Source organism: Mesoplodon mirus, assembly GCF_964341445.2.
Source record: "Mesoplodon mirus genome assembly, chromosome: 3".
Lineage (NCBI taxonomy): Eukaryota > Metazoa > Chordata > Mammalia > Artiodactyla > Ziphiidae > Mesoplodon > Mesoplodon mirus.
The window spans coordinates 154,634,169-154,661,036 of record NC_138978.1 but is presented as its reverse complement, the minus strand read 5'-3'; the positions used below and the strand labels follow the sequence as shown (position 1 = coordinate 154,661,036).

Below are 26,868 nucleotides of genomic sequence, written 5' to 3'. Positions count from 1 at the left end.
CATGCTCTTTTGCACAATTTAGTTAGGAAGACTGGAATTTAAGTTTGTGCCATTGATAGAAAAAGAGCTGAAAGTGGAAAAGTACTGTTAGCACTTAATAGTTTCAAGATTGCATTGGTTCTAAGCACCCTCAGGACAACAGGGTCAAAATACCAAGTTTCCATCACTGGGGGGAAAAGCAAATGAAGCCATCTGAGAGATGAAGACTCACTGAACAATAATATGGCGGACGGAAAGGGAGGTGCAGCTGTGAATGACATTTAATAGGGTCAATGATTTCTGCTGATTCTTCATGCTCCTGATTGGAAGATAAAGGAGACATGATTTTAAACCAAAGCAAAAGAGATAAAGAAAAATTTCAAAAGCCATACAACCAATGTTCTCAGTATGAAACACACTGCCAGTCATGTCTAAAGGAACACTTTAGAAAGGTTTTGAATTTACATTAGGACTTAGTTCTGAGTTCAACCAAGTAGAAACAATACATGCTCTCACTCCCCATATTTCAAATAATATATTTACCATTCTGTGATTTTGGGGAACATCTTTCCTTGTTCTTCAAATCATGAGACATTAGCAATCGTTGAACTGAATTTAGCTCACATTGTTTTGAACCAAAATGTTTGTTGTTTTTAAATTTTGAGGGCTAAAGTTAAATCTGTGAGAAGAGTTTTCAGACAGAAATCTAGCCATTTACTATAAACGTCTGAAATAAAAAAGATCATTTCTAGGAGTTGCATGCATTGATCCTAGGTTTGTATCAACATAATTAAGAATCGCAATAAAAAGAAAACTCCAGGGAATTCCCTGGCGGTTCAGTGGTTAGGACTCTGTGCTTTCACTGCCAAGGGCATGGGTTCAATCCCTGGTTGGGGAACTAAGATCCTGTAAGCTGCATGGCCAAAAATAAATAAATAAATAAAATAAAGTGCCAAGTGTGGGGAGAGAAAGGAAAACTCCATCACTAATATTACAGTCACACCTAGCCTGCTGTCCTACAACTGGACACAGGTCCAAAAATTAAATGTCACATGTTTAAAAAAAATCAAACGGCACTGAGCTTGTAATGTATATTTTATTTTGCACAAGCTTGCATATATACTGCACATACATTCAGTTTAAGAGAAGATGGAAGGCACACAAGGCAATTGGACTACTGTATCCTTTAAGTGGTACAAAGCAAAAGGTAAAAGTTTGGAGAGTATACAAAAGCTTAAACACACAAAGTAAAACCCCCTTCCCACCCTTCCCCCCACAACTATTTTTTTTTCCTGTTTTAAAATTTAGTAGCTGCCAAACTAAATTTTTTACTTTTACTTTAAAATCAATTGTCTACTGCACCTTTTTATTTACTTTTTAATATGGACAGGGAGTCTCATTGTTTTTTTTATCATATCAATTAATATTACAGTACATCCTTGGTAATACAAAATTGTACACCTTCATCAAATAAATTAGGATAAATTAAACCAATAAATTATGCAAAGTCTTCAGAACAATAGACAACAACAAAAATCCACAATTGAAATTGCCTCTAGCTAAAAAAAAAATCAAAAATTGACTTTATCAGTTCAGTTATTGTACTATATTCAAATCAAAGGGTCTTTATTACAAAAAAAAGAGCTTAATAATGCTATTTACAACATATTGCTAAATAATATAAAGGCAGTGTTTTGTCACGGTTTATACTATATACATATGAGAAATGGCTGGGATAATATTGGGGGAAGCCAGGACCTTTGATTTTTCCGGGTATTGCTGAGACCAACCCCAAATACATTTGCTTTTCTAATTCTAATTTTGAAGTGGTAATATACAATTTTAAACTGCTTTTCACACCTATGGAGAATATTTGAATATTTTAGAAATAAAGAATGAAGCCATTTTCACAAAAGAGGGCCAGTTTGTTTGCCTTTTCTGTTCATGTCTGTGCATTTTCGGGGGTGTCAGGTTTGAGAGAGGGCTCAGTTGAAAAGACTCAAAGTCCGGATGCTTCCAGATTCCGTTATATCCTTAGAAGGATGATTATAAGAAGATGCAAAGGTTAAATACCAGTTTTGATCCCAGCTCTGAATATGAGCATTTTAGCTTTAGTCTTATGGATGGTTTACAACCAGCAGATCTACAGAAAACAAAACTGCATTTCCTTCAACATCACATGTAAGTGCAATACAGTAACTGCTTACTCATAGAAACCAGTTACGTTCTTTTAAGGGGAGCTTTTTGAAAACAATGCTTCTTGTAATTTGCAAACACAGAGTTTGTACCAGAACGAAACATTTGTACTATTCACACCAATGAAGATTCTATAATATACATGGCAAAGAGATTCTGCTCTGTCCTCACATGTACACTGCTTCTTTCAGGGGAGTCTGTAAACCACTTTTTCTTTGATGAATTTATGATTGCTTCTGGGGGACATCTTATTTTTAAAGCCCCCAAATCTTTAGCTTTATGCCTTAATATTAACCTGTATGTGTATGCATGTATGTGTGTGTGGGGGGGGGGAGGGAGGTTACGTACTGAATGTCTTCATGTACATAGAAAAGAAATTTCATAAATTTACAGAAACTGCATTACCCTTGCCCTTGACATCTGATGAAAGAGACTGTTATCTTTTAAAAGTAGAGAGCAGGATTTTCAAGAATGCTTTCAACTGTCTATACAGTCACTGAAGTGTTCCTAATAAATTCAACAGATGTTGTGAGAATGTAGTTATTTATTAAAATCTCATGTCTTATGTAACAACAGCCATGAGGTTAAATATTTACATTGCTTTATAAAAGTTCCCCTCTTGCTTTAGTGTTTTTGTTTTGCTTTTTTTTGTTGTTTTTAAAATTTTTAAAAATGATATTCACCCACATCCCTAGCACAGCAACAAAGATTCTGCAAACATAAAACACTTTAATGAAATAATACTTGGAGGCACAAAGCAAACTTCAGGAATATGTGGGTGAACATTTCCTTAAATAATTACTACATTCTACCATCTTCCACGTTGTTTTACCATTTAAAGTGAAATGTCCTCATTAAACAGCCAGAGATACAGTAAGAATTAAATGTTTTGTTGTTGCAAATAGAACATTCTTTTCACAAAACATAACAAGTGCCTAAAATAGGTCCTTAAATCTAGATAGGAAAAGGTAAGCTTTCCACTTCACACGCATATATATATGTATATTTTTACATGTGTGTATATGTGTGTATGTGTTTTTATGTTCACACATCTGCACACACATATATAGCACATGGTATGAAATATTGCTTCTATACTACTTTTCATTAGGCTAAGAAAACACAAGATTTGCACCACAGTTACAAAAAATTGGCTTCTACAAGAATTTTCAAAACTCGAATGCTGCTCAAACAATTGAGGAAAAAATAATTTGCGGTATCAAACTGTTCTAAAAATTCTCTTCTTCAAAAACGTATTCTCCTGCTTTGTTTTAAAAAGACACAAAATATGCATAGCTATCAACGTTATGTCAAACAGCCAGAAAAAAAATCTAGTGTTTATTGCAGCTGTAGTAATTGGAAATAAAGTCAAAAAGATGAAATCGAAAGCCACAGAAGGCACAAGAACAATTGTACTTGTGGGAAAAAACTGGGATTTTGAAGGATTTTTAAAAATCCCCCCGCTGGTGCATTTAGGTCTAGGCACAGACTATAACCTCAAGTGTAGATGCAAAAATAATTTAGGGTTAGCAGAAAATAAGTGGAAATGTGGTATTTCAACATGGACTTTAGACTTTGTTTCCCTATGTAAACTGTCTTTAGTCCTTCACCCTCCCACCAGAGAAAGTGAACTTTCTCCCAAGTCGCCAATTTTTACTTGGTGAGAGTTGAGCTAAGATTGGAAAGATGGTGATTTAAAGAAAACTTGTTAAATAGGAGTTTTGAGAGATAGGCTTTTGTCATTTTCCAATGCACTGGGAGGCACAAGATCTTATGATGGTGAAAGAGAAAAGAATCACCTAAAAGCAAAATGATTGAGTTCTGTTTCCAGGACAATGAGGTGAGTTTCTCCTCACGCTGCAATTTCTACTCTGAAACAATTTCTATGCCTCAGTGAACATGGAGAGGATATTATTGTAGATAAGTGTATCAACATTTGGTTGTGAACACACATTTTTGCTTAATTTGTCTATTTCAATTAGAAAGGCAGGGGAGAATAATACTAAAAATTCAAATACGTCTGGAATCAATACTGAATTTGCCCCAGATCAGGAAGATACTAGCAATCTATCTTTACAGGTGAAGACATTACGGTTTTGCTTTTTACCTTGCAAATGGCAACACAATGGTGATGTGAATTACACGGAACAGCAAAGACCCAGTTCTATACTGATGTGAACAATGAATGTCATACTCTTGGGCGTGAAGCAAGGCGAAAGTGTGTGACCACAAGCTGAGATTGCTTCCCTACTTTGTGCTGATTGGATTTTTTTTTTTTTTTGGCTTTCATTTTATTCCAATGTGATGATTATCCGAGCACTTTTTTTTTTTTCCAAACAAGCCGCAACAAGAACAAATTGGCTCTGATGGCTCTGTGCAGGAGCCTGCGAGCTGGGCGATGTGTTTGGCTGTGGGTGCAGAGGGAGACCCAGGGTGTTCCAGGCCGGGCCACTGCACTCTGTCCACACCGCAAGAGGCCATGTCTCCTGAATGACGCAGGCATCATAGGACTGCGCCGTTTAACTTAAAGTCAGCAGGTTTTAAGGCTTTGTGCTGACAATAATTGCCTTCATACATTCCTGTCCATCAGCAGAATTTATAAATGATGTTAAATTACAGCGATTGGGTCACCTAGTTACATGGGTCAACCTGAAGTCTCCAAAGTCAAATGTAATCTTTATAAAAATCAAGGAAAAAACGATATTTATGTTGTATACGATCTAAATACCAGTTTTTTTTTTTTTTTTTTTTTTTTTTTTTTTTACGTTGTCACTTTAGGAGATGTAGATCAAGTTACCAAAGGGGAGGGAGGGTTCTGGAAAACACTATTAGAATAAAAAATGAATTCTTACTGCATCTGCACACAAAACCCATCTAAGAAAACAAGTGTGAATGCCATACATTTTTTAAAAAGCAAGTATGGGACTTTGTACACCTTTGAAAAAGTGGAAAAAAAAAAGAAAAAGAAAAAAGAGGAGAACCATTGAAGAAAGCATTAAATAGCAGCTAGCTTTCTTATGTGTGCTGAAATTGTGTCTTTTGGGTTAACTCCCAAACTCTCCTATTCTATACACTCTTCACGTTTTGGTCAATTACTAGCTTCTGAATTAGAAGAGACTGTATCAATTTCTTTAAAACGCTGTACCTAAAATGAAGAAACACTTAAAAATTAGACCGTCACCACTTTGAATATCCGTCAGGGTAGAGTGGACATGTATAGGAAAATAGGTCATTCTCATATGTACTCCTCTCAGGAGGGGAAGATCGCGTCAGCTAGCAGCTGTTAACAAACTTCTAGTGTAGGCAGGAATCTTATGGTCAAGTTGGGATGTCCTTTATTCCTTACCATAGAAAGGAATTCAGAAAATAGTGTTTTTTGAGAAAAAGTGTTAAATATTAAACAGAAATGATAATTCTTTTAAACCACATAAAGTTGAGCAAAGAATAAATTTGAAACTTATGTGCCTTTTAGTATCTGAAGCAAGATACATAGAAAATGATAACACATTATAGGGGGTTTTCTGTATGAAGAACGATAGATACTTACTTATTACCAAGAAGAACCTATTGCAAAATTTCGAGAGGTGACTAGAAATCACATGAATTTCCAGTCTCATTTTGAAAGAGTCAGTTTTGTACAAAACTGCTTTGCCTCCAAAGAAAATGGTACTAGCTTGTGGTGTTTGCCATTTCTCTAGGAAAGACTTGACGGTTAGTGATTATGTTTCTTTTTAAAATTTGGCCTTTTGGGGGTACTTTTGAAAAGTGAGTTGTTCATCTGCCACCGGCATTATTTTTAAATGTGTGATAAAAAGCGACTTACTGAGTTCAAACCAAATAAAATATTTAAGTTTATCAAGTGGTTTCATTGAGTTTTCCGACCTTCTCAGCAGGAAAAACAAGAGACACATCACTGACTACAGAGTAGTGCTGTGTCACGGGTCTCCCTCTGTCAACCGCCATGCGCAATAAACAATCAATCCAGCAGAAGCATCTTTTTAAAATGCCCTTCCTTGCTAATATAGACTTTACACACGTCAACATTCTTTTTCCCTGAAAATTAACCCTATTTTAAGTCTCCAAATGTTAAGGGCCTTGGGCAAAAGTAAACTAAAGGCGGAAGGAAAAGAACCATCCCCTTGCAATGGAAAACAGAAGAAAATGAGAGAAAGATGATGAGGAGGAATTACCAGCTGATTTCGTAACACATCTATGCCTCCCATACACATATATATGAAATCAAAATCTAGACACAGATAACTTGGACATCCAAAGGGGACTGCTACTATTCATACATTCGAAAAGAGTTGTTGAAATTTCTACTCATGAAGCAGCTCTTGTAGGCAGTTTGGGGATTTGAAAATCTCAGGGACTTCACTATCCAGCTTGCAGATGACCTTGTATATAGCCTTCTTCCAGGAAGGATCAACATCTTTGCCTGCGATAATGGCATTGAAAAACTCCCGTAATGTGATCTGCGCAACTTCCAGGAATCTCTCTGGAACCTGCTGATACAAGGAGACAATGGCATTAATAAAGTTTTCAGTTTCAAGTCTCCAGTTCTTCAAAGGAAATTGAGCTAAGTTCTTTCTTTCAGAAAGGGGCTTACATGGCACCTGCATTTTCTAAAAATGGCCGGCCTCTATTCTCTTATGTAAAGTCGTTATATATAGTAGCATTGTAATGTGGGGTTGACAGCTTTATAGAGTTTTAGAAAAAGACTTGTGCAAAGGATACATGCAGAACTACTGAAAAACTGGGATTCCATTGTGAATATCTGAGTAGAAAAAAAGGGGACATACTGTTGGGATTCCTCACTTCATTAAATAGGTGTATTCCAGAAGCAAGTCGCCACCTAATCGTTCAGAATTTGAATCATATTTCCATTATGAAAACAAAATGTGTTCTCAAAAGTAGAATAATAATTGGCCTTTGATATAAACCAAACTAAACCCAGGCTTATAGATGAAGATAGCAAAAATCTTAGTTTCCTGCTTGTATCAGAGGATTGTTGACCCAGATGTTAAATTGTATATTAAAATAATCTGCACTATAAAGTACAGGCATACCTTGCTTTATTGTGCTTTGCTTTGCTTTATTGTGCTTCATAGATAGTGCGTTTTGTACAAATTGCAGGTTTGTGGCAGCCCTGTGTGGAGCAAGTCTATTGGCGCCATTTTTCTAACAGTATCTGCTCACTTCATGTCTCTGTGTCACGTTTTGGTAATTCTCGAGATATTTCAAACTTTTTCATTAATATTATATTTGTCATGGTTATCTGTGCTCTTTGATGTTACTATTGCGAAAAGATGCAACTCAAGGCTCAGATAATGGTTAGAATTTTAGCAATTAAGTATTTTTAATTAAGGTATGTACTTTTTAAGACATAATGCTATTGCGCACTTGATAGACTACAATATAGTATAAACATGAATTTTATATGCACTGGAAAATCAAAATATTTATGTGGCTCGCTTTATTGCGACATTTGCTTTATTGCGGTAGTCTGGAACGGAACCTGCAATATCTCTGAGGTATACCTGTCCTCTATGTACAAAAAAAGAGTAAGATAATGATACTGAGTCCCAAAATACAAAATTAGTACTGAATCTTAAAATCCTACATTGGAAATACTTTACCTTGAGATTAGAATTGCTCCATGAGAGAGTGATTTATGCAGCTGAAAGCAATAATAAAACCCCACATTTTTGGACTGCTTATTATGTGCCAGGCACTGTGTTATGTACTGAATGTGAGTTATGTCATTCAGTTCCCCCAACATCTCTGTGATTATTAACCCCATTTGACAGTGAGAAAATGGAGGCTCAGAGAGATTAAGGGAATTGTTCAAAGTCATTGTACTCTAAGATAAACATTCTTCAAATATTCTTTTCAGAATCCCTATCTGTTAATCCTTCTCTCCCAGAGCAGTGAGTATATATGTGGGTGTTTTTTTGTGTGTGTTTATTAATTATTTATAAATAGTTGTTTATTTAATAGTCTAACGTCTTGTCTAGGGAAAGGAATAGCTATTGATGTACTTATTCAGTATCCTTTGTAAGTTACATGGTAAAGCATGGCCTATCTTTCCCCACAACAAGGAAGTGGATTCACAGAATCATTCCATGTACTCATAATTTTCCAAATACACACTGACACTGTAGATTTCTTTTAGTGGGGTACTTATACATTAATAATGTTTTATTTTTACAGTAAGTGCAGACATACGAGGAAGTAAAATGCACTGCAGTTATATGTGTAGACAGATCTGTCTGCACATATACAAGAGGTATATATTTTCATCTTGGTTCACACTTGCCCCTCACCAAAGTAAAAGGGAGGGATTGTCATTTTGAACACATTTGATTCCTTTCTCCACGCCTTTTCTCAATTTGTGCAGTGGACCTTTTTATAATGATAGTAACTGTTAAAGAAAATGAAAAAGATACCAGACATCCCTGTCTTACATATTTGGAGTTAGACAAAGAAGTTCAGTGCATCCCATGGCAAGTCACTTGTCCTTTGAAGGAAACCTAATAACACCCCAGAAAAAAAGGGCCCCCATCTGGGGCTGATCAGAATCTAGAAAAAGTGAAAAGTTTGAGAAGCCCCTCCCAAAGATATTGGCTAGTTTCTTAGGACACAGTCCCCACCACTGCCTGGAAAATCATGGAAACATCACTTTGTCCCCCATGGATGTGCAAACCCATACACCCCAAAGGCCATTCCCTGCTGAGAATTCATCTGTATTTTCAACTGAACTTTGATGATTTTCTCCCCAACCTCCTGCACGTACATGAGTACTTGTGGGATGGGAAGGGCCTGGAAGAGCAATCACCCCTCCTAGTCACCTTATACTAAATAAAAAGTCAAAAAAAAATTAAAAAATTAAAAAAGGGGCTTCCCTGGTGGCACAGTGGTTGAGAATCCACCTGCCGATGCAGGGGACACGGGTTCGTGCCCCGGTCTGGGAAGATCCCACATGCCGTGGAGCGGCTGGGCCCGTGAGCCATGGCCGCTGAGCCCGCGCGTCCAGAGCCTGTGCTCCGCAGCGGGAGAGGTCACAGCAGTGAGAGGCCCGCGTACCACAAACAAAACAAAACAAAACAAAAAAAGTCATTAAGCAGCCTTTTTGAGTACCCCTCCCTCTTCCCCAAAGATGATCCTTCACATTTTATCAAATGGGCGCTATTGAGAGAGGGATTCTGGCTAGAGAACAGTTATGCAGTGCAACTACCCACTCTAACTACTAGGTTTGGGAGCTGTTAGCCAAATGCTACAGAAACATCATCAGAGTGGTTTTCCTGGCCATTGGCAACAGATCCACGATGAAGATCTGTGTTCCTTGAACACTCGGGGATGCGGCCTGGCCTGGCGGAGAGCTGTAGGGACAGAGGGTATGGCAGTGGCTCCAGATGAAGTCCCACCCACTCCAAGGACCCCTAAGAGATCTGGGGAGCCAGGGGCCAAGGGAGCAGGGCTGATGTTTAAGACAGTCGGAGGAGGGAGGTGCATCCAGAACAGCATCAGCCCTGGAGGAGGGAAGAAGAGTATTTCTAGGGTTTGCCTGAGAACAACTCAAAGTAATTTCTTTGGGGGTGCGTGCAGCCTCCACCCTGTTATTCCTTATCATTCGCCATGCTGGTTACTGGTTTTTAGTGGGTCTTATCCTGTTTTAAACATTCATTTCTTTTGGCAGTAATCTTGGGCTGTCCTTTAACATCTTTTGTATTTGTGTCTTGATGTTATTTAACTTTTCACCTACTTATTTCTAGTTGTACTGAATTTATCATAAGATGTCTTTAGAGAGGAAGTCCTGGCTTCTATTCTGCGTATCCCTCACAATGCTTCACAGAGTTCTTTCACATCATCTTTGATAAACAGTTCATAATGAGACCCTGCCTTCTGCTTTGTTCTACACTGCTCTAGAGTCACACTTATCTTCTCCCTAAATACTTAAAAAAAAAAAAGGAATTTTAAAGTAAGGATAGAAAACAGAATTTAAAGACTTGAAATAGATCTCAGAACTCATTTTATAGCTGAAGAAACAGATTCTATGAGATGAAGAGACTCATGTGAAATAACTTATCCAGGTGTCTTTCCATTAAACCATGATGGCTCCTTTTTAATGCAATTTCCTACTTATAAGAGGCATCAAAACCTTGACAACCTGTGGATCTGTGGTTTAGAAAAACCATGGAAGAGCTAGTAACTTCAAAATAAGTGCAAATGACACAAAAGATTCCCAAGAGTAGACTATGGTTATTGGTTTATGTTTGGGAAGGGATGAATTCTTTGCAAATGGTTTGCTAATTTCTTGCTTACTTTGAGGCAACACTCATGCATGGATTGGGCTAGGTAAAAGAAAGTTATAATGAGATCCTCTAGTACTAGAGCAATTAATCATTTTTTGGTGGCTCCAGAGAGGTAAATTGATGTGTAGCAACTGAGCTGAGTGTCAAGGAATCCCATCTACAGGTAGAACTATCACCCACGAAAAAGAGACCCTTACCTCTCTGCCAGAAAAGTTTCCCCAACTCCATTTAACAGAGTAAGGGGTGGGGGAGTCCTTCCTGATGTTTTTTTTGGGGGGTATCTTCGAATTCAGCGTTATGAGAATGGTGTTGCCGATATTTTTTCAGTACCTCTTCACACCTAATGGATTTCCAATCACTAATAAACATCTGCAGAAAATCCCTTAGTGACAAGTAATCCCTTATCTAGGTTTCTTTTAATAGAACCCAACAATCTGCAGAATGAACCCTAGAGTATCTCCTCAGCATCAGGTGGCAACAGTCAATCAAGTCCCTGGAATGCAAGACAATGCAGGCCGCTGGGAGGGGGAGGGAAGGCCATGCCTTTGGACATGCCACAGGGGAAAAACAAAAGGCTTCCAAAGTCTCTGGCTGGGACTCTGAGGCTATTGTGGGAGCTGCTGTGCTGAGTGTTCTTCAGGAGAGGAGAGTGGAAACTTTGCTTTGATAAAAGGCATCCCAATATAGGAACCTCACCCCAAATGGTCTTGCTTCTCCTTGCCCTGATATTTGGAGGAGAATATCACCGCAGGGAGGTACTTGAATGCACTCATATATTTCAAGGGGGTTGGCTATCAGCATCCTCCCATTTCATCACAATTGTTTGCACTTGAGTCTCCTCAGAGCATATGAGGGCCCTGTGGGCTTAGATGAAACAGGAGAAATGGGAGGATGTTTTCAAGTCTGTCAGCCCGTGCCTGAGTTGCCTATATGTGCGCACAGGCGCGCGCACACACGGTGTGTTGGGTGAGCGGTTGTTTTGCTGTTCTTTTTTTTTTTTTAATCAGAATGAGTGGCAAAGACACATTTTCCCCCCGTCTTCCTCCTCCTCTTCCCAGTTGCTTTACCTTCAAGGATGATTTGTTTTATTAAACTGACTGTCCCTAGCCTCTGCAGTACATAATAAAAGCCTGACATAGCAGGCTGCCTGCCTTCTGTGTCCTGCAGACACTCATCATAAGTGTCAGGACATACCAAGGTTAGCGGTCACTGGAAGTGTGCTCACTGGCCCAAACCTTGCCAAACGCTCTTGGCAGCTGAATGAATGTCACAGAGAATAGAAGGGGAATTACAAAGGTTAAAAAGAAGACAGCCTCTCCTATTTTCTGGAGATAGAGAAGCTGATTTTTCACACCTCTGAAACATCCATAAGCTCATCCATCAGCCTCTTGCAGGGGACCTAAACACTGCCCCTTTCACAGCTCCCCGTGGATACCTTTCCAACCTCCATCCCCTTTAAAAACTGGTCCACTGGCCTAATTTCATCAGTGGAATGATCTTTGCTGAAATGGACAGAAAAGAAACCAGGCATTGACCTCTCTCCCTGGCCCCTCCCCAATAACCAAAGCTAATCAATCAGTAGATTACCATCTTATCAAGAGAGATCATCTTTTAGGTTCATCTTTTAAACTATTTTTTTTTTTCAGACTTCAGTGGGGAAATGGAAAAGGAAACATACATATGGGCAGAAGTGGCTAACGGATGGGAAAGTAAAATCCTGGCTAGTATTTTGGTGAATTAGTTTGTGTGTGGGTTTTCTTTCTTCATCCTCCTCCATTAAAAAAAAAAATACTATAAAAGGGCAATAAAATGCTGACTGTAAGAAGACCATGTCAAGGAGAAAAGGGTACTGGTATTTTGGATACTCTTCACTGCTCGCCTTGGAGAGAGAGTTATTCTTGTCACAAACCCTTTTGTCTGCATCTGCTGACTGCTTGCCTGTAGCCAGCAGCATACTTTAACTGTTTTGTCACCTCCTAACATCACATGCATCAGCTGTTGGGCTTTTGTTACGGGTATTGTAGAACTAATCCGCTGTGGCTGGTCTACTGTGCAGTAAATAAAACAGAAACGGGCTTCTCAGACAATTCTGCATGAATATTTCAGATGGCTTTTACAACTCCGATTCACAAAATCAAATAAATAAATAACTCCCACAGTCCCCCCGCTCCAGCCTCTACCCACACAGAAACAAAACCCCTCAAACTAGACCCAGATACCTCCAAGTCAACTGCATTGAAGGCACTGACTTGAGCCTTCAAGCAATTGTTTGAGTGAAGTTGAAAGAACAGCGATCTCTAAACTTCAACACTGTGGTGTTTGTATTTATTATTAGAGTTAAACACGTCTGATTCCGAAAACTGGGTAAGAGGCTTTGAAAATCTCGAGAGCTACTTTTCTCCTTGGGCTTTCTAAAAAATGATGTAATGCCATCAGTAGTATATAGTTAGAGTTGCCCTATCAAACTGCTTTTATTGTTTCCTTCCGCATTTTCTTCCCTTCCACTCATCTGAAAGGGGTCAAAGGAAGATGCTTGTGCATCTAATTCATCCTAAGAGCCTTTCCAAAATGTTTAACCTGTACTGGCGCACAAAAGGAAAAGCAAACTTTGGGCCAGGAGTTTTGAAACTGAATTGACATTGTGAGTTCTCTTAAGGGATACATAATGTACTAACCATATACAGTGAGGTGTTTTTCTAGACAACTTCTAAGTGCCTTTGGAGAAGTTAAAAAGAAAAAGGGCATCTGTACACGGCTGCGTGCATGTGCACACACACAAACATCGAGATCCTAGGAAAGGAGACAAAGTTGAAGTACTTTCCCGAGCATTCATTCACCCTAGTGTGCACGTGATTCCTCTAAACAAACTCTCCCATCCCTGATGTTTGTTAAGTAAATATTGATCAAGGAGAGACATATCTCCTGACGGCAGTGGCACAAACTGGGGACTTAGACTGCAGACAGAGGGGACTTAAATGGATAAACTCAGATGCTTTAGTAACTCCTCATTGAGATTATCAGACAAAAAGGGAAGGACAGTTACGTTACTGCTGTTCCTCTCCACTGTCTCACTCTCACTGAATTCTCCTGCCAGAGGTGGAAGAGGGGAATCGCGGGGCTATGAAAGATGGTGACAAGATGCTGTGACTAGGGGGTCTCCCTTAGCAGTCACACACGCATTTATCCTGCGTGTACAGCTGGGGACTGGCTGGCCCTTCAGAAGGGCAGAAAGGGTGCAGGGGATGGTGAGATTGTGTTCCAATGCCCTCTCATTACGGGGAAGGACTGGATGGGAAAACAAGCATGAATGTGCTTTGCGAAGCGTAAAATAGTATCCAAATGTAAGGTGGTGGTTAGAACCTTAAGGAGGGGTCCATCCACTTCCTAGGAGCCATTTCACTGGGATTATTAAGTGTATGCAGAGCAGTGTCTTGAGAGATGCTTTGAGGAGGTTCATGTGGCTGATTTTATTGGCCGAGTCAACACATTGAGAAAAGTTGCTTTGTGTTTCCCAAGTTTTATTTCAGTCATTTCATGATTGTGACTAGAATCCTGTCAGGGGCTGAACGGCCACATAAGCTTCCCTGGAAAGGCCAATTTTAAAATCAACTCTAGAGACTAGGTTTTCTGTATTAGGCACTGAGCACCACAGCCCAAGAGCAAGGTGTTATATTTAAGAGTTCCTACCAAATGGCTACATGGCGTTTAAATTTTAATAAGATGCTCGCACCTCTGTTTCAAAGGACTGGAATCATTCAGGGAGCACTGGCTACAAAACTGCTTGCAGACGCTACACCGAATGAGTCCGAGGAAGATTCTGCAGCCACAACCGGGCTTCAGACTAAAGTCTCTTTGGCTCTGATGCTCCAGGTGGCTTCAGCTTTCAGGGACCTTACAGGATTAGGTTAGTGTGACGCCCACACAATTTTAGGCCTATGAGTGGGCTCACCTCCTACTTACATGTTTTGCTACTTAAATATGTGAAGGCTAAATGTTTATAGGAAGTGGCTAGAGTTCAAGGCTATCCTTAAAACAAAACAACGAAAAAAGAAAACCCCCCCGCCATGTTTCCTCCGTCTAAGCAAAGGAACACATGGCAGTAACAGTCTGTATCAATTTTTTGTAAACCTTCAAAAGAACAATGTTCTGTTGAGCAAAATTCAGTAGCATTCTGTAAACATTAATTTAAGGAAATCAATAGACTCAGTGAACTAAAGCCATATTGCAAGATAAACTGGCCAGAGTGCCACTTTGTCAAATAGATTTTCGTTTTCTCGGCCTGATAAAGACAGTTTCAAAACGGGGCAAACGTGTTGCAACCAAGGTTTGAAAAGTATGTGGCCTTCAAACAGTCTGCTCATTCTTCCTACAAAGCTGGATAAACATACTTTAAAAATGATAAGATGGTTTAGAATTGATCTGGCTTTCAAATTTTACATAGGGTGGATTTCTTCGTTGTCTCACAGGAAAAGAGAAAAACAAAATAATGCGCACATTCAGAATAGAAAATAAATGTACTTGGGAGAAGGGGTTAAATTGTCTTGAGAAAAAGAGCTCTGGGGGCAGTGGCAGTTGATGCTTGACTTTAAAAAAAGAAAGGAAGAAAGAAATCTTTATTCATGCTGACCTGATGGGCAACAGGCTTTCTTGCCAAAATCCAAAAGCCAAACTCTCTAGTGGGTTTGGGATCAGAGGTTTCAGCTGGTGGAAGCTGCTCCGTTCTGTGAGCACCATGCAATGTCATATTAATATGCAAGGGAGGAGCTGGGGGCGGGGAGGCCAAGCTGGGGAAGGGCCGGGGGAAGGACCCTAAGTGAGCGAGATCCACACAACAGCCTCAAGGTTTCTCTCAGCCAGCCTGCAAGAACTGCAGGGATAATTAGGAAAAGTGGCAAAAGGAAAGCCTGTCTCTCGTCTGTGGCCACAGCAGGGACCTGCACTGAGCTTGTGGGAATACACTTCCGAGTGAAATTGCCCGCCATCCCCTGATGCCACACCAGCTCTTATAAATGCTGGCAAAGTGGCGCCCGGCTAGGACATGGTGCAAACAGTCCATTGGAGGGAATGTAATAAAAAGAACGAATAGTCACATGGGAACTGCAAGGAAGGAGGTTAAGGATCTACCTGGACTGGACAGTGGAACGCCATGGCAAAGGATGCCAGGCAGTGGACTCTGGTCTGCGGTGTGGCCGTATGGGCCTGGCCATCAGCCCTCACGTGGACTTCCCTCAACAGCACGAAGGAAGGGCCAAGGCTGCCCTGAGGAGTTTCTTTGTTTCCTCATCTGAATTTGAATCTTTTACCTTTTAAGAGTGGGTATTCACAAAACACAGAATTCACAATAAAATTCCTATACCTTTCATATGTTGATAACATACACATTGATAAAATGTGCTGGGATTGAGCATTTGGAAAAATTGTGACTTTAGGTAATAAAAAAGACTGTCTTCACATCAATGCTACCTGTTAATAATTTGTGTATACATTTTAAACTGTGTAGACAACCCATTGGCAACTTTGCCTATAGATACCAAGATAAATAAAACCATGTCTCCCACAGCCCCAGAAAAGGAAGTACTAGCTTGCTGGGAATGGAATGACGAATGTCTTTATAATAAACTCTATGAGGCTGTCAAAATTATTTTGTGCCGCTGAAATCTGGTTCACCAAATATGCCTGAAGTGGCTAGTTTGTTTGCTCATGCTTGGAGGTCTTGGTGTTGTATGTATTAGGAAATACAATAGCTGTCATGTTATTTGTTGTAATGAGTTAAATTTTCCTTCTCTCCCAAACACGTCTCAACACATGACTCCAAGTTTAAATGAGCATCAATCAAAATAGAACAAAAACAAAGTCATAGAAAAGGCATCAAAAACTAAAATCTCATATTTTCTCCCATCCCTCCACCCCCGAGAGACTATAAAGATACTCTCCCATCTTAAAAACAAGGGTGAGCTCTCTGCTGGAATGACACATCTGGTAGGCTGTTCGGATAAGATCTGGACCGAGACTACGGCATCAAAGAAGCATAGTTTTGGAACTTCAGAACTAGAAAGGATCTCAGAGAGTTCATGTTCTACCAAAGAGAGAAAAAGCCTCAGCCAGGGGTCGGCAAACTTTTTCTATAAAGGGCTGGACAGTAAATACATAGGCTTTGTGGACTACATTTGGTCTCTGCTGCATATTCTTCTTTTTCACAATGCTTTACAAATATAAAAACCCTTCTTAGCAAGGGTCATAAAAAACAGATTCAGTGCCAGATCTGGCCTGTAGGCCAGAGTGTGCCAAACCCTGCTCTCGGCCAAACTTAAGAGCTAACCACTTTTCTGAAGGCCTAATGCTCTTTCATTCTCCTCTAATCCTGTGGCCCTCACTGGGTCAGCACACTAGTTGTTCCTGCAAGGGGAGCTGGGATCAACGTACCCGAATTCAACCTACATTGTCACGCCACTCCTCAGATGCGTATAAGGCTGGCCGTGTCTACGGGAATCATTAATGGACCACACAGAGAGATGCGAAGAGCTAGGTGGACCTCAGTCTTGCCCTGCTTTGACAGGGAGCTTTTCGTTCGAAGCTTTCCTGCCAGCAAATATTCAAACGAACTCCTATGGAGGAATCTATCCCTCCTTTGTGACACAGGTAATGAAACAGCTTCGATGGAAAAATAAGCAGGATACCAGTCACTCTGCCGCCTTAACTAACTTCCCTTCAAGTCAACCCCATGAATTACGTGCCAACCGCGTCTGAGTTCAAGACAGGCTGATAGCGCTTGAAGTTTAACTTTTGCTACCATGACTGGGTGAGGCAGTAACATAAATGGGGCCAAGCTTGCTGCTCTTCTTGGATGGGAGATTATTCAATAACAACATGGCATCAACCCTCCAATATTGCGTGAAGGAAGCTGGGGCCCAGATAATCCGCAGTTACTCCTGTTTCGTTGGAGAATGCATTACGTGATTGCCTTCTGCAGAGGTTTTCCTTCATAATTAAGCTTTGCCCAGGCTAGCATCCAAACTAGTGTGTGCCCTTGATTCATGTGGATGGAGCAATGTGAGGGAGAAGCCTAGGGAGAAATTGCTAGGAAGCGGGGTTGAGGCAGGACAATGAGAAGAGCATTGCCCGGTGTAAGCACCAAAGAAGGCCCTGGGAGATACGGATGCTCAATGAACAGAGCTTCGGAGAACACCAGGTCACGGGAGACACCGCCTCTCTGCTGACAACAGCTGATGCATCCCCAATAATATCTGGGTTGTTTTGGGAAGGGACTGGGATGAAAGGCAAAAAAGTCAGAAAAATTCTGCTTTGTGTTCTAGGGAACTCTATGGGTTTCTCCTCCAGGATTACCCTTTGCAAAACTAAGCAGGAGCCGTATTTCAAAAGCACCCTAAGAGGTTTGTGAAGGGCTTTGACATTCCTTTTTCAAGAAAGGTAAATAGCTTGGAAAGTCAGAGAAACAGATTCCAGAAGGACCCCAGGAGCCTTTGGAAGTCCTCTAGAACCCTACCGACACCTCATGGGTCTTGAGGTAATGTTTGCAGTGGGAAGACTTAGGATGCCGTCGAGACCTGGGACTGGCCCTGCTGAAAGGCAGGGTCAAGAGTCCACATACAAATTATTTTGTACACCTTCAGGTCATTTAAGATGATAAATATTTGGGAATTCCCTGGCAGTCCAGTGGTTAGGACTCCACGCTTTCGCTGCTGAGGGCACGGGTTCAACCCCTGGTTGGGGAACTAAGATCCCGCAAGCTGCGCAGCACAGCCAAAAAAAAAAAAAAAAAGATGATAAATCTTTGAAAAATACTCTCTGTATTAAAGGAAGTACAGTGGCCTTGAAAGCATAGCCGACTTCTGCTTCTGACCATGCCTCTGCCTTCACCCCTACTCAAACCCCCATATCTGTTCTCAGTGAATATATTACCTTTTACTAAAAGTCATTTTTAGTACCAGATTTTATTTTCCACCGTTAAGGTAGCCTTAAAAAAAAAGGAGGTCGGGTACAATTACTGTAAGAAAGATAGAAAAAACATATCCAAGTGACCTGTGTGAGAATTTGATACCTCCCAAACACAAACTTGTACATATAAAATCCCAGTGGAAAAGACATTCCTGGTTGATTACTATCATTTGGGACATGCTTAAGGGGAAGGATGATGTTGCTTTTACAAAAACTACCAACCAAGCCTAGTAGTGACGGTAGTTATAACATCTAAAACAATTAATTCTGTCTTGAAAGAGGGGAGATGTTGTATATTCTACAGAAGTTAATACGTATTACACAGGCCGATTGTCTGGGCTGAGTTGTGGCCTCGGTGGAATGTGTGTGGGGACAGGTATACAGGCTCTCTGTTAGTTTGTTCAGGTCCGTATCGTCTCCTAGAAAACCCACAGGCATGAGGGCTTCTTGGATGAATGACCTCACTGTTTGGCTGCCCTAGCCACCACAACAAAGTAGGCAGCAAATATAATGCCAATAAATTGTCTATGAATTTGAAAAATTCGCCTCTATAATCCCAGCAAGGGAGTTGCCACATCTCCAAGGCCACTGTTAAAAGATCTGCAAAGAGGGCCTTGGGAGAACACTAAATTGGGCACCCTGGAGATTTTTACTGAGATAATTAAGACACAGCAGCACCCCAAGGGTGGAAGTGGCTCCACCTGGTTGCCATCTGTATTCCCAGGGCCTCCACAGTCACTGCTTAAAGCTTTGCATCCTGCACAGGACTTATGTAGAGAAGGCACAATGTCTTCTGTTCTAGACTCGCAGAATTTCAGAGCTAGAACAAAGCTCTGTCTTGAATCTTATCACTTTACTGGTGAACAAAGTGGAGCCCACAGAGGCAGGTGTTGCCAGGGGCAGACCCTCCAATCTGGGGCTCCTTCCACGCTACCCTGTCATCTCATGGCTGTCCTTCTCATCTGGAACCCATGACTCCAGAAGCCTGGAGCTGTTCCAGGCTGTTGTCATCTTTATAGCCAAGCTTGGGGCAGGAGGAATCACTTTCTCTTTTCCAAACCAGTTTTGCACTGACTCTTTGTCCCAATTCTAACGGGAACTCCCTGTTTGCTCTTCTGTTTGTTTGTTTTCCTGTTTAGGGTCAGCAGGAAATGATGCAAGAGTTGGGTTACTGACAGTGGCGACAAGGGAACTTTTCTTTGGCTTGACGAATGAAAGCAAATGCTTATATAGCGCTGACTTTGTGCTAACATATTCATGGACATTCATTTAATTCTCACAACAACTCTGTGAGGTAGGCACTATCATTTCCCCCATTTTACAGATGAGGACACTGAGGCAGGCACAGAGAGGGTAAGACACTTGCCAAGGTTTCACTGCTAGAAAGTGTCAGTGCTGGGATTTGATCCCAGGGACTGGTTCCAGAAACCATGCTCTTAAGTTCTACACTATTATTAGTCCAGGACCAATGACATTGGAAAGACTCCCCCAAAGGAAGTCCCTTTTAAGATCTCAAGGTGACGTTTTTATATAAAATTATACCTACTTGTAAGTGAACATTTTGTTTCCTGCTTGAGAATAATACAGAGATCAGAGCTTTCTTGCCTTAGTTGTCATTTTTATAGACTCAAGCCCAAGGCTAAGGCTGTGTCTTCATGATGTCAAACACTCCAATACGTTACCTACAAAAACACTGAAAACATCTGCACAGCAGGGTGGATCTGTGCAATTTTTATTTGGCTGGATATGTTCCGTAGACACAATCAGATTTGCAAGAATACTTGCCAAGGGTCTCATAAATTGGTCTCATAGGATCATTTTAACCAGTAAGTGCTACTGAGATGCTAGTCAAGAAATCCAGCTTCTGAGGATGAACTTTGGGGGCAATCAAAAAAGTCGCATTGGAGGTGTATGTGAGGTATAAAACCGTGAGGTGGCCGCCCACTGGAATTCTGCCCTGTTGTCCTGTAATTGTAACTGTCCCTCAGGAAAACATGGTCCTGACGGAAGAGCATTACAGAAGGGCTGCTAAAATGATCAGGCGCAGCCCACTTACTGTATGAGATTAGACTTTTAAAAAGGATTAGAGCTCCTTAATCTGGAGAAATGAAGATTAAGAGGGAGTAATGATCAAAGTCTATAAAATCAGAGAGGAAATGGAGAATATGGCCACAGTCCTGTTCACAAATCCCAGGATATTCTAACAAGGGATATCCCTTTGGAGTTCCAGGGAAATCACTTTAACAGCCATACAAAGAAGATACTATTTTCACAGCAGGTAATACATTTAGAGAATTACTACCTTGAGAAGTGGTGTATTCTGAGAATGGAGTTACATTTTTAAAAAGGTTTAAATAAACCCAGGGGTGATAAAACCATAATGATCTAAAAATGGCAGGTTAGGAATGTTCTGGGGACATCCTGAGTCTTTTGAAAATGATGCAATCAGTGACAGGTACCCGCCTCTCCCAACATGCTCCCTGCCCAGGGCTGGTGGCCTACTGATCTGGCCACCTCTGTCCTCACTTTGTTACCTAGCTTGTTCCTAATATTCAGAACAGGGGTCAATGACTGGTAAGCTCAGAAACCTAGTACAAAATAGCAACTCACTCCTTGGAGGGGGTTTTCTTTAATCCTTGCCAGGGTCTTTGTCCTCGGATTCTGAATTAGAATTCAGGACAATGATCTGACCATGCTTCCCATAAAAATATGAACTTACTCCTTTCAGGAGGCCTTAAAATTAAAATCTACATTTTACTCAAACAGAGACATGTTGGAAACATCTTATGTTGCAGTGGTGGGGGGATAGAACCGGTTAAACTCTCTATTGGAGAAGCTGCTAACACAGATCAATCAATTCACATTTAAGGGGAAATTAAACATACCGATTATGTAGTACCCATCACAGCCCAAGACATTAAGCTCTAAAATTTACTGCAGTTAATGTAGAAATCAGCACACCTTAAGAAAAGCTGTGGCTCCATCAAACGTATAGAATAAAACTTGAGAGAAATGTTTGAACTCATTTCCAAAACAGCCACGGGTTCGTCACTTTCAATATCTAATAATAGGTCATTGTTGGGGAGCCAAAGGCAGCCAGAAATAAATAAATTTAAAAAAAGAAAAAAAAAAGGTTATGACAGCAGGAGGAGGGGGCAGGGGATTTTGGGAGAGGGTAGAGTGCAGACGAAGATTCCATGCAGAGAAAAAGAACCTTCAGATGACTATAACATGCTCAGCAAGGCATGAAGAATATTTTCTGTACTCACATTTTAGACTGCTTGCTGAAGACTGGTAAAACGCGTCAATGTGCAGAAGGAAATAAAAGAGCCAAGGAGAGGGAAGGGGCTTCAGGAGAAAAGCATCCATCTCCAAGCAAATGTCTAATAAGTCCTCATTCTAACCCTAAGTACCCTTGTAAGTTGGGAGCAATCCCGTGGTATCTTTTCAAACCGCAAGTTTGAAAATGTTAGTCCTCACGTTGGGGAGCTATTCAGAATCACTATTCGTTTGGGGCGGTGAAAAGTAGGAAGGTGGGAAGGGGTGAGGATGGGTTAAGGGGTAAAGAGTCGCCTTGTTTCTCGTTGTACACTTTCAAGGGCTCTGGGCAAGAACACTGGGACATCTGGAGTTCAGAAGTCGAGGAAAATGGGGAAGAACCAGGAAGATGAATACGCGATCATCAGCTACACAAAAGAACGGAGCAGAAAGAAGCCTGGATTTGGGCACTCGCGTCTGGCAAGGAGGCCGCCAGCAGGGCTAATGAAGCATTTGTGGTGCAGGACGATTGCCAGCGCAACAAAGAAGATGTGCTTGGGCTCTGCAGATGTGCCAGGGCCCCCAGAGCAAAATAATGACATAATCACCATCAGTGTCACAGACCAGACTGTACACAAGGTGACAGGGGAGCAGGGGGGCTGTAATACACACACGGGGAGGACTCTCCGGGGCCCACGGCGGCTGCGCCCTGAGGCCTGGGATGCAGGCAGGACTACCTGCCTACCTCTCTCTAGCTGTATCTCACATCCTAAGGTGAGTCTTGTCCCCACCATTGGTGGCTGTGTTTTACCCAATCCCAGCTACTCCTCAAGAGGCCACAGAAATCTGAAAAGCTTACGAGAGACTCAGACTGGTAGGAAAAGGCTGGAAGAAGAGAAGGAAGGGGAGAAATGGAAGCAAAGAGTTTTGAGTAAAACTCCCTGTGATTCTGCTAAGTTCTGTGCTCCAACTCCCACGAACCTGACCCTAGCCATTCAACCCGAGGGACAAACATTAGCATGACTGTCAAGGTTTCCTGCTGCAAAGAAAGTGCAAGAAATATTTGGGGGCGCCTGGGAGGGAGGATCACACAGTAGCAATCGATGGTCCACCTCAAAGCGAGCACGAAAACAACAGGAAGGCAGGAGGGAGCTGCCCCTGCCCGTTTTAAACAAGGTCTCTCAGCTGGCCTCCGCACCTGCCCTGGCTCCGGCTCCGTAAGGTGGGTGTGTTAGTACAGCTGTCTGGCTTTTAAGTGACTTTTGTCAGTTTGAAAGTGAAAAGTCTGTTTGAGGAGCTGAAAGAACAATAGCCCAGAGGCCAGAAGAAGGGCTGGCAACACAAAGGACTTAGACGACACCACTGTCCCTTTTCATTACTTCTAATGAAAGATTCATAGGAATAACTTTAATTTTTTATGACCCCCTTTTTGGTATGACTCTATTAGTTGTGTCAACTTCCAGAGCCAGGTTCTCTTTAAATAGCAAAGGGTCTGTTGTGAAAGTATCTTCAAAGAGCAACAGGGACAGAATAGATTCTGGCCATCCTGCAGGCCCCTTTCTCCAGAAGACACTGCTCTCAGGGACACAGAAATGCTCTTTAAATACCGTTTCCTTCTGCCTTGAGGTCTCTGTGAACACTACAGGGAAGCGATCTTTTTTTTTTTTTTTTTTTTTCGGTACGCAGGCCTCTCACTGTTGTGGCCTCTCCCATTGCGGACGCGCAGGCCCAGCGGCCATGGCTCACGGGCCCAGCCGCTCCGCGGCATGTGGGATCTTCCCGGACCAGGGCACGAACCCGCGTCCCCTGCATCAGCAGGCGGACTCTCGACCACTGCGCCACCAGGGAAGCCCCAGGGAAGCGATCTTAAACCTCTCTAACGTGCTAGTTCAACTGCTCCTAGGAAAAACGATTCTATTTGTTTTCTTGGCTTCACTCTATGTAACAGGAACAGTAGTATAATCATCATTAATCGCTCTCTTTTCCCTTTACTTTTCAAATAGCTGTCTCCATAGTGCATCTTTATTTGGTGTCTCAGCCAAAAGGGCAGGGGTGGGGAGGGGGGGAGGGGAACAGGTTGTATTTGTTTTATGTCCTGTTACCAGATAGCACTGAAGACTGGCTTGAGGCAATCGTTGAAGGTGAAACAATATTTTAAAACGAGGATAATCTACTTTCAAGAACCAAAGTCCTACGCTTCATCAAAAGAATGTTTGCAAAAAACACTCATTCTGGCAAATGTACACTGAAGTGGTTAAGAGAAGTGAGTGAATGATCATTTCATTTTCTGCCCTATGGCTGAAAATGAACCAAACAGTTAAAAGTGCAATAAAATCCTGGGGGCGGGGCTGGGGTGGGATGGGGTGAGGAAATGTGATTTAAAATGTTATCGGCCACGTGAAAAGGGATCACCAACTTTTGAACAAGCCTGGGGTTCGCTAAATGAGTTTGTTTAATCCAGGCGAAATAAACAGGCTGCTTTTCAAAAGGTGGTTAGACCTGCAGACATTTAATCCAGGATGGGCCGAACACAATGATACCGGCCCACTGAAAGCTCCAACCACCACCGGCGGCTCTCAGCAGAGAACGGGCTCCCTTTCTCCTATTGATAACCCTTTGTGGGGCACAGAGAAAGAGGCGAGGCGAGGAGAACTGAACGTCAGACAATGGCCATCATGCCACACACTGACTCTGAACTTTCCTCATCTCTGAAGGACAATTAATTATGAAGGCCTTAGGGGTAGGTCGAAGCAAGGGAAAAACCCAATGCTGTCCCAGCAGTGGACGCGGCTGCCACCTCTGTGTTTGCTAAATGGCTTTGCCTGTTGGGGTACAGCCACCAAGAGAGCCAATAGATCACTGGGCGGGAGGGGGGGAGGTGTGGGAGGAAAGCAAAAGATTTTTTTGTGTGTGCGCCTGCCCTTGTATAATTCTATTCTCACTGTGAACTCATCCATACACAAAACACAAGGACAATTTTTTTTTTTTTTTTTAAAGAGAGAAAAGCCACAGGGTAGGTTGCAGCAGAAACGGCCTCTCAGTGGTGTGTTAAAAAGGATGGTCTTTTCACCAAATCATTTCACAGAGGCAAAACAGACAAACACAAAGAGTTGAGACTTTTTCTCTGACATTAAATGGAGTAACTGATAAGGTCAGACATATGATACCTAAAGACATGAATCTGTGAACTCTTGAAGTCAAAGGGCCTCTCTGTGCCGAGGAACAATCTTTCAAAGGAAATAGATCATAGAACTCCACTGAATCTGCTTTAAACTTTATGAAGCAGGAGGAGAAAAAGCTCTAAGTAGGGAAGCTTGACAGAAGAGCCTTGAACTATTTTCTGAAGGAAAGATGAGACCCTCCCTAGGCTGCCACAAAACATCTTTTTTTTTTTTTTTTCTAAAGGCTCCTCTGAACTTTGATACCAAGACACTGCCATTGAAAGCTGTATAATTATGTGCTATAGCCACTGTAGAAAATGCTTTGTTCCCCCCAACAAAGGACAATAAGCAAAGTAAAGCGACATTACACTGTATCTTTTTCTTTAAGAATGTTGAGAAAGGTCATGGAATGCTATAACTAATAAAGCTGTTGAGTAAGGAGGGCTTAACGTTGATCTTACTGTGCTTGAATGTAACCCAATGACAAAAAAGACACAGGGCGCTAAAAATGCAATGACATTACCAAATAGATGATAAATCAATGGACCTGCTTCATTATACTCATCAACACCTTGAATCCCAAAGGGACAGCGGTGCAAAAATGAAGCTTCAGGCACGCAGTTTTCCCGGTGCCCTCCCCCCGCCACCCCTGCCAACCCCCCCTTCCCCACCCAGCCTGGCGTCTTTACCGCTCCCACCTTCAAATTTCAGGCAGTCATTCTGTACGAGGAATATGTTTCCAGACAGCCATGTGTGTACATATATTTAGAGAACATTCATTTAGTCTCTTAAAAGATCAATTTGGCTTGTCACTGGGGGGACTGGCAGCAAAAGAAATGGTAAAGGTTTCTTTTCCTCCTTGCAACCCACCAAGAGTGCGTTGTGTGATCGTTTAAATGGCACCTCGGCTTTGAGGCCAAAAGACTGCAAGAGCAGTAAAAGGGTTTCCCTCCTGTGCCAGTTTTCCAAACGATCACTCATATTTAAGTATCTATTTGGAGCAGAGGGAAGCGCTTCCTAAATCCACCTGTCCTCATTTTTCTTTAAAGAGGTGACAGGGCGAATGAAAGACTTCCAAATATATTACATCTTCTTAAACGTGTGTCCTGTGGAAAGCGGGGGTGGGCTGGGAATGGGGGTGAGCCTGGTGGAGGGAGTTAGATGCACTGTATGTGTTTAAGTGTCACGTGTTTGGGTGGGTGTGTGCGTGGGGGGATGTGAGGAGTGCTGCCTTTTCATTTTCTCTTTCTAAGAGGAGAGTGAGAAGCCCAGAGAGAGGCCTGCAGAAGTACCCTTCTTGTCTGTCATGTGACACCTAGAAAAAAGTCAAACCACAGGCTCCACGATGGAGCGTCTGCCCCCCGAGTTATTAGTATCTTAGGAAATGACATTTACAAGCCCACGAATCAATGAATCAGGTTCTCTTTTCCATTTGTTTCTAAGCCTTCCATCCAAAACCCTGGGTCTTTTTTGAGGACAAGGGAAGTTAGTCACTCCTCCTGCGAGTTTGGACCCTGCCCGCAGTTAATTGGCTGGCCACTAATGGCCCACGGGGGACGCCTGGCTGACCATGGTGGGGGAAGATCTAGCTTATGGGAATGGAGAAAAGGAGAAGGAGTGCTCAGGGCAGTCTTGGAAATTGATCGTGAGCCTTGCCTTCTTTGCTGCCCCAGTTGTGAGGGAAACAGAAAAGCAATACAGTCCAAAGCACATGCCCCTACGGTCAGAAGGGTCAGCCCGGATGAAGGTGTCTGCTACATTCTCTTCCCAACCTCCACGCAGGCTATTCCAGACCCCAAGCTCTGGGTCGTCCTGCCTTTCTCAGCGGCCAGCCTACCTCAGTCAACCTAGGGTGGCTGTCTTCTGGCTCCATGAGCAGTGCGTTTAACTTTGGGACTTAACACAGATCGGTTGCCTTAGTTGAGTTCTCTGCAAAAACGTGTAAACCTGCCTTGGAAACTGACAGCGCGCATTGCCTTCTTTCCCTGCCGCAGTTGTGAGGG

The 26,868-nt window shown here is 41.9% G+C and overlaps 1 protein-coding gene across 8 annotated transcripts in view; it reads right to left on the bottom strand.

Annotated features, from left to right (window-relative positions):
- Positions 1-1,065: 1,065 nt before the first annotated feature.
- The window catches only part of PROX1 (prospero homeobox 1), a 53,387-nt gene continuing 27,584 nt past the window's right edge, over positions 1,066-26,868 (bottom strand). For 7 of the 8 annotated variants that reach the window (XM_082616024.1, XM_082616025.1, XM_082616028.1 and 4 more), the window contains one exon: positions 1,066-6,683. In XM_082616024.1, the coding sequence (XP_082472150.1) occupies positions 6,495-6,683 (189 nt within the window). In that variant the 3' untranslated portion in view covers positions 1,066-6,494. The remainder of the gene's footprint in view (positions 6,684-26,868) is intronic. The other variant, XM_082616031.1, reaches the window with a different exon arrangement.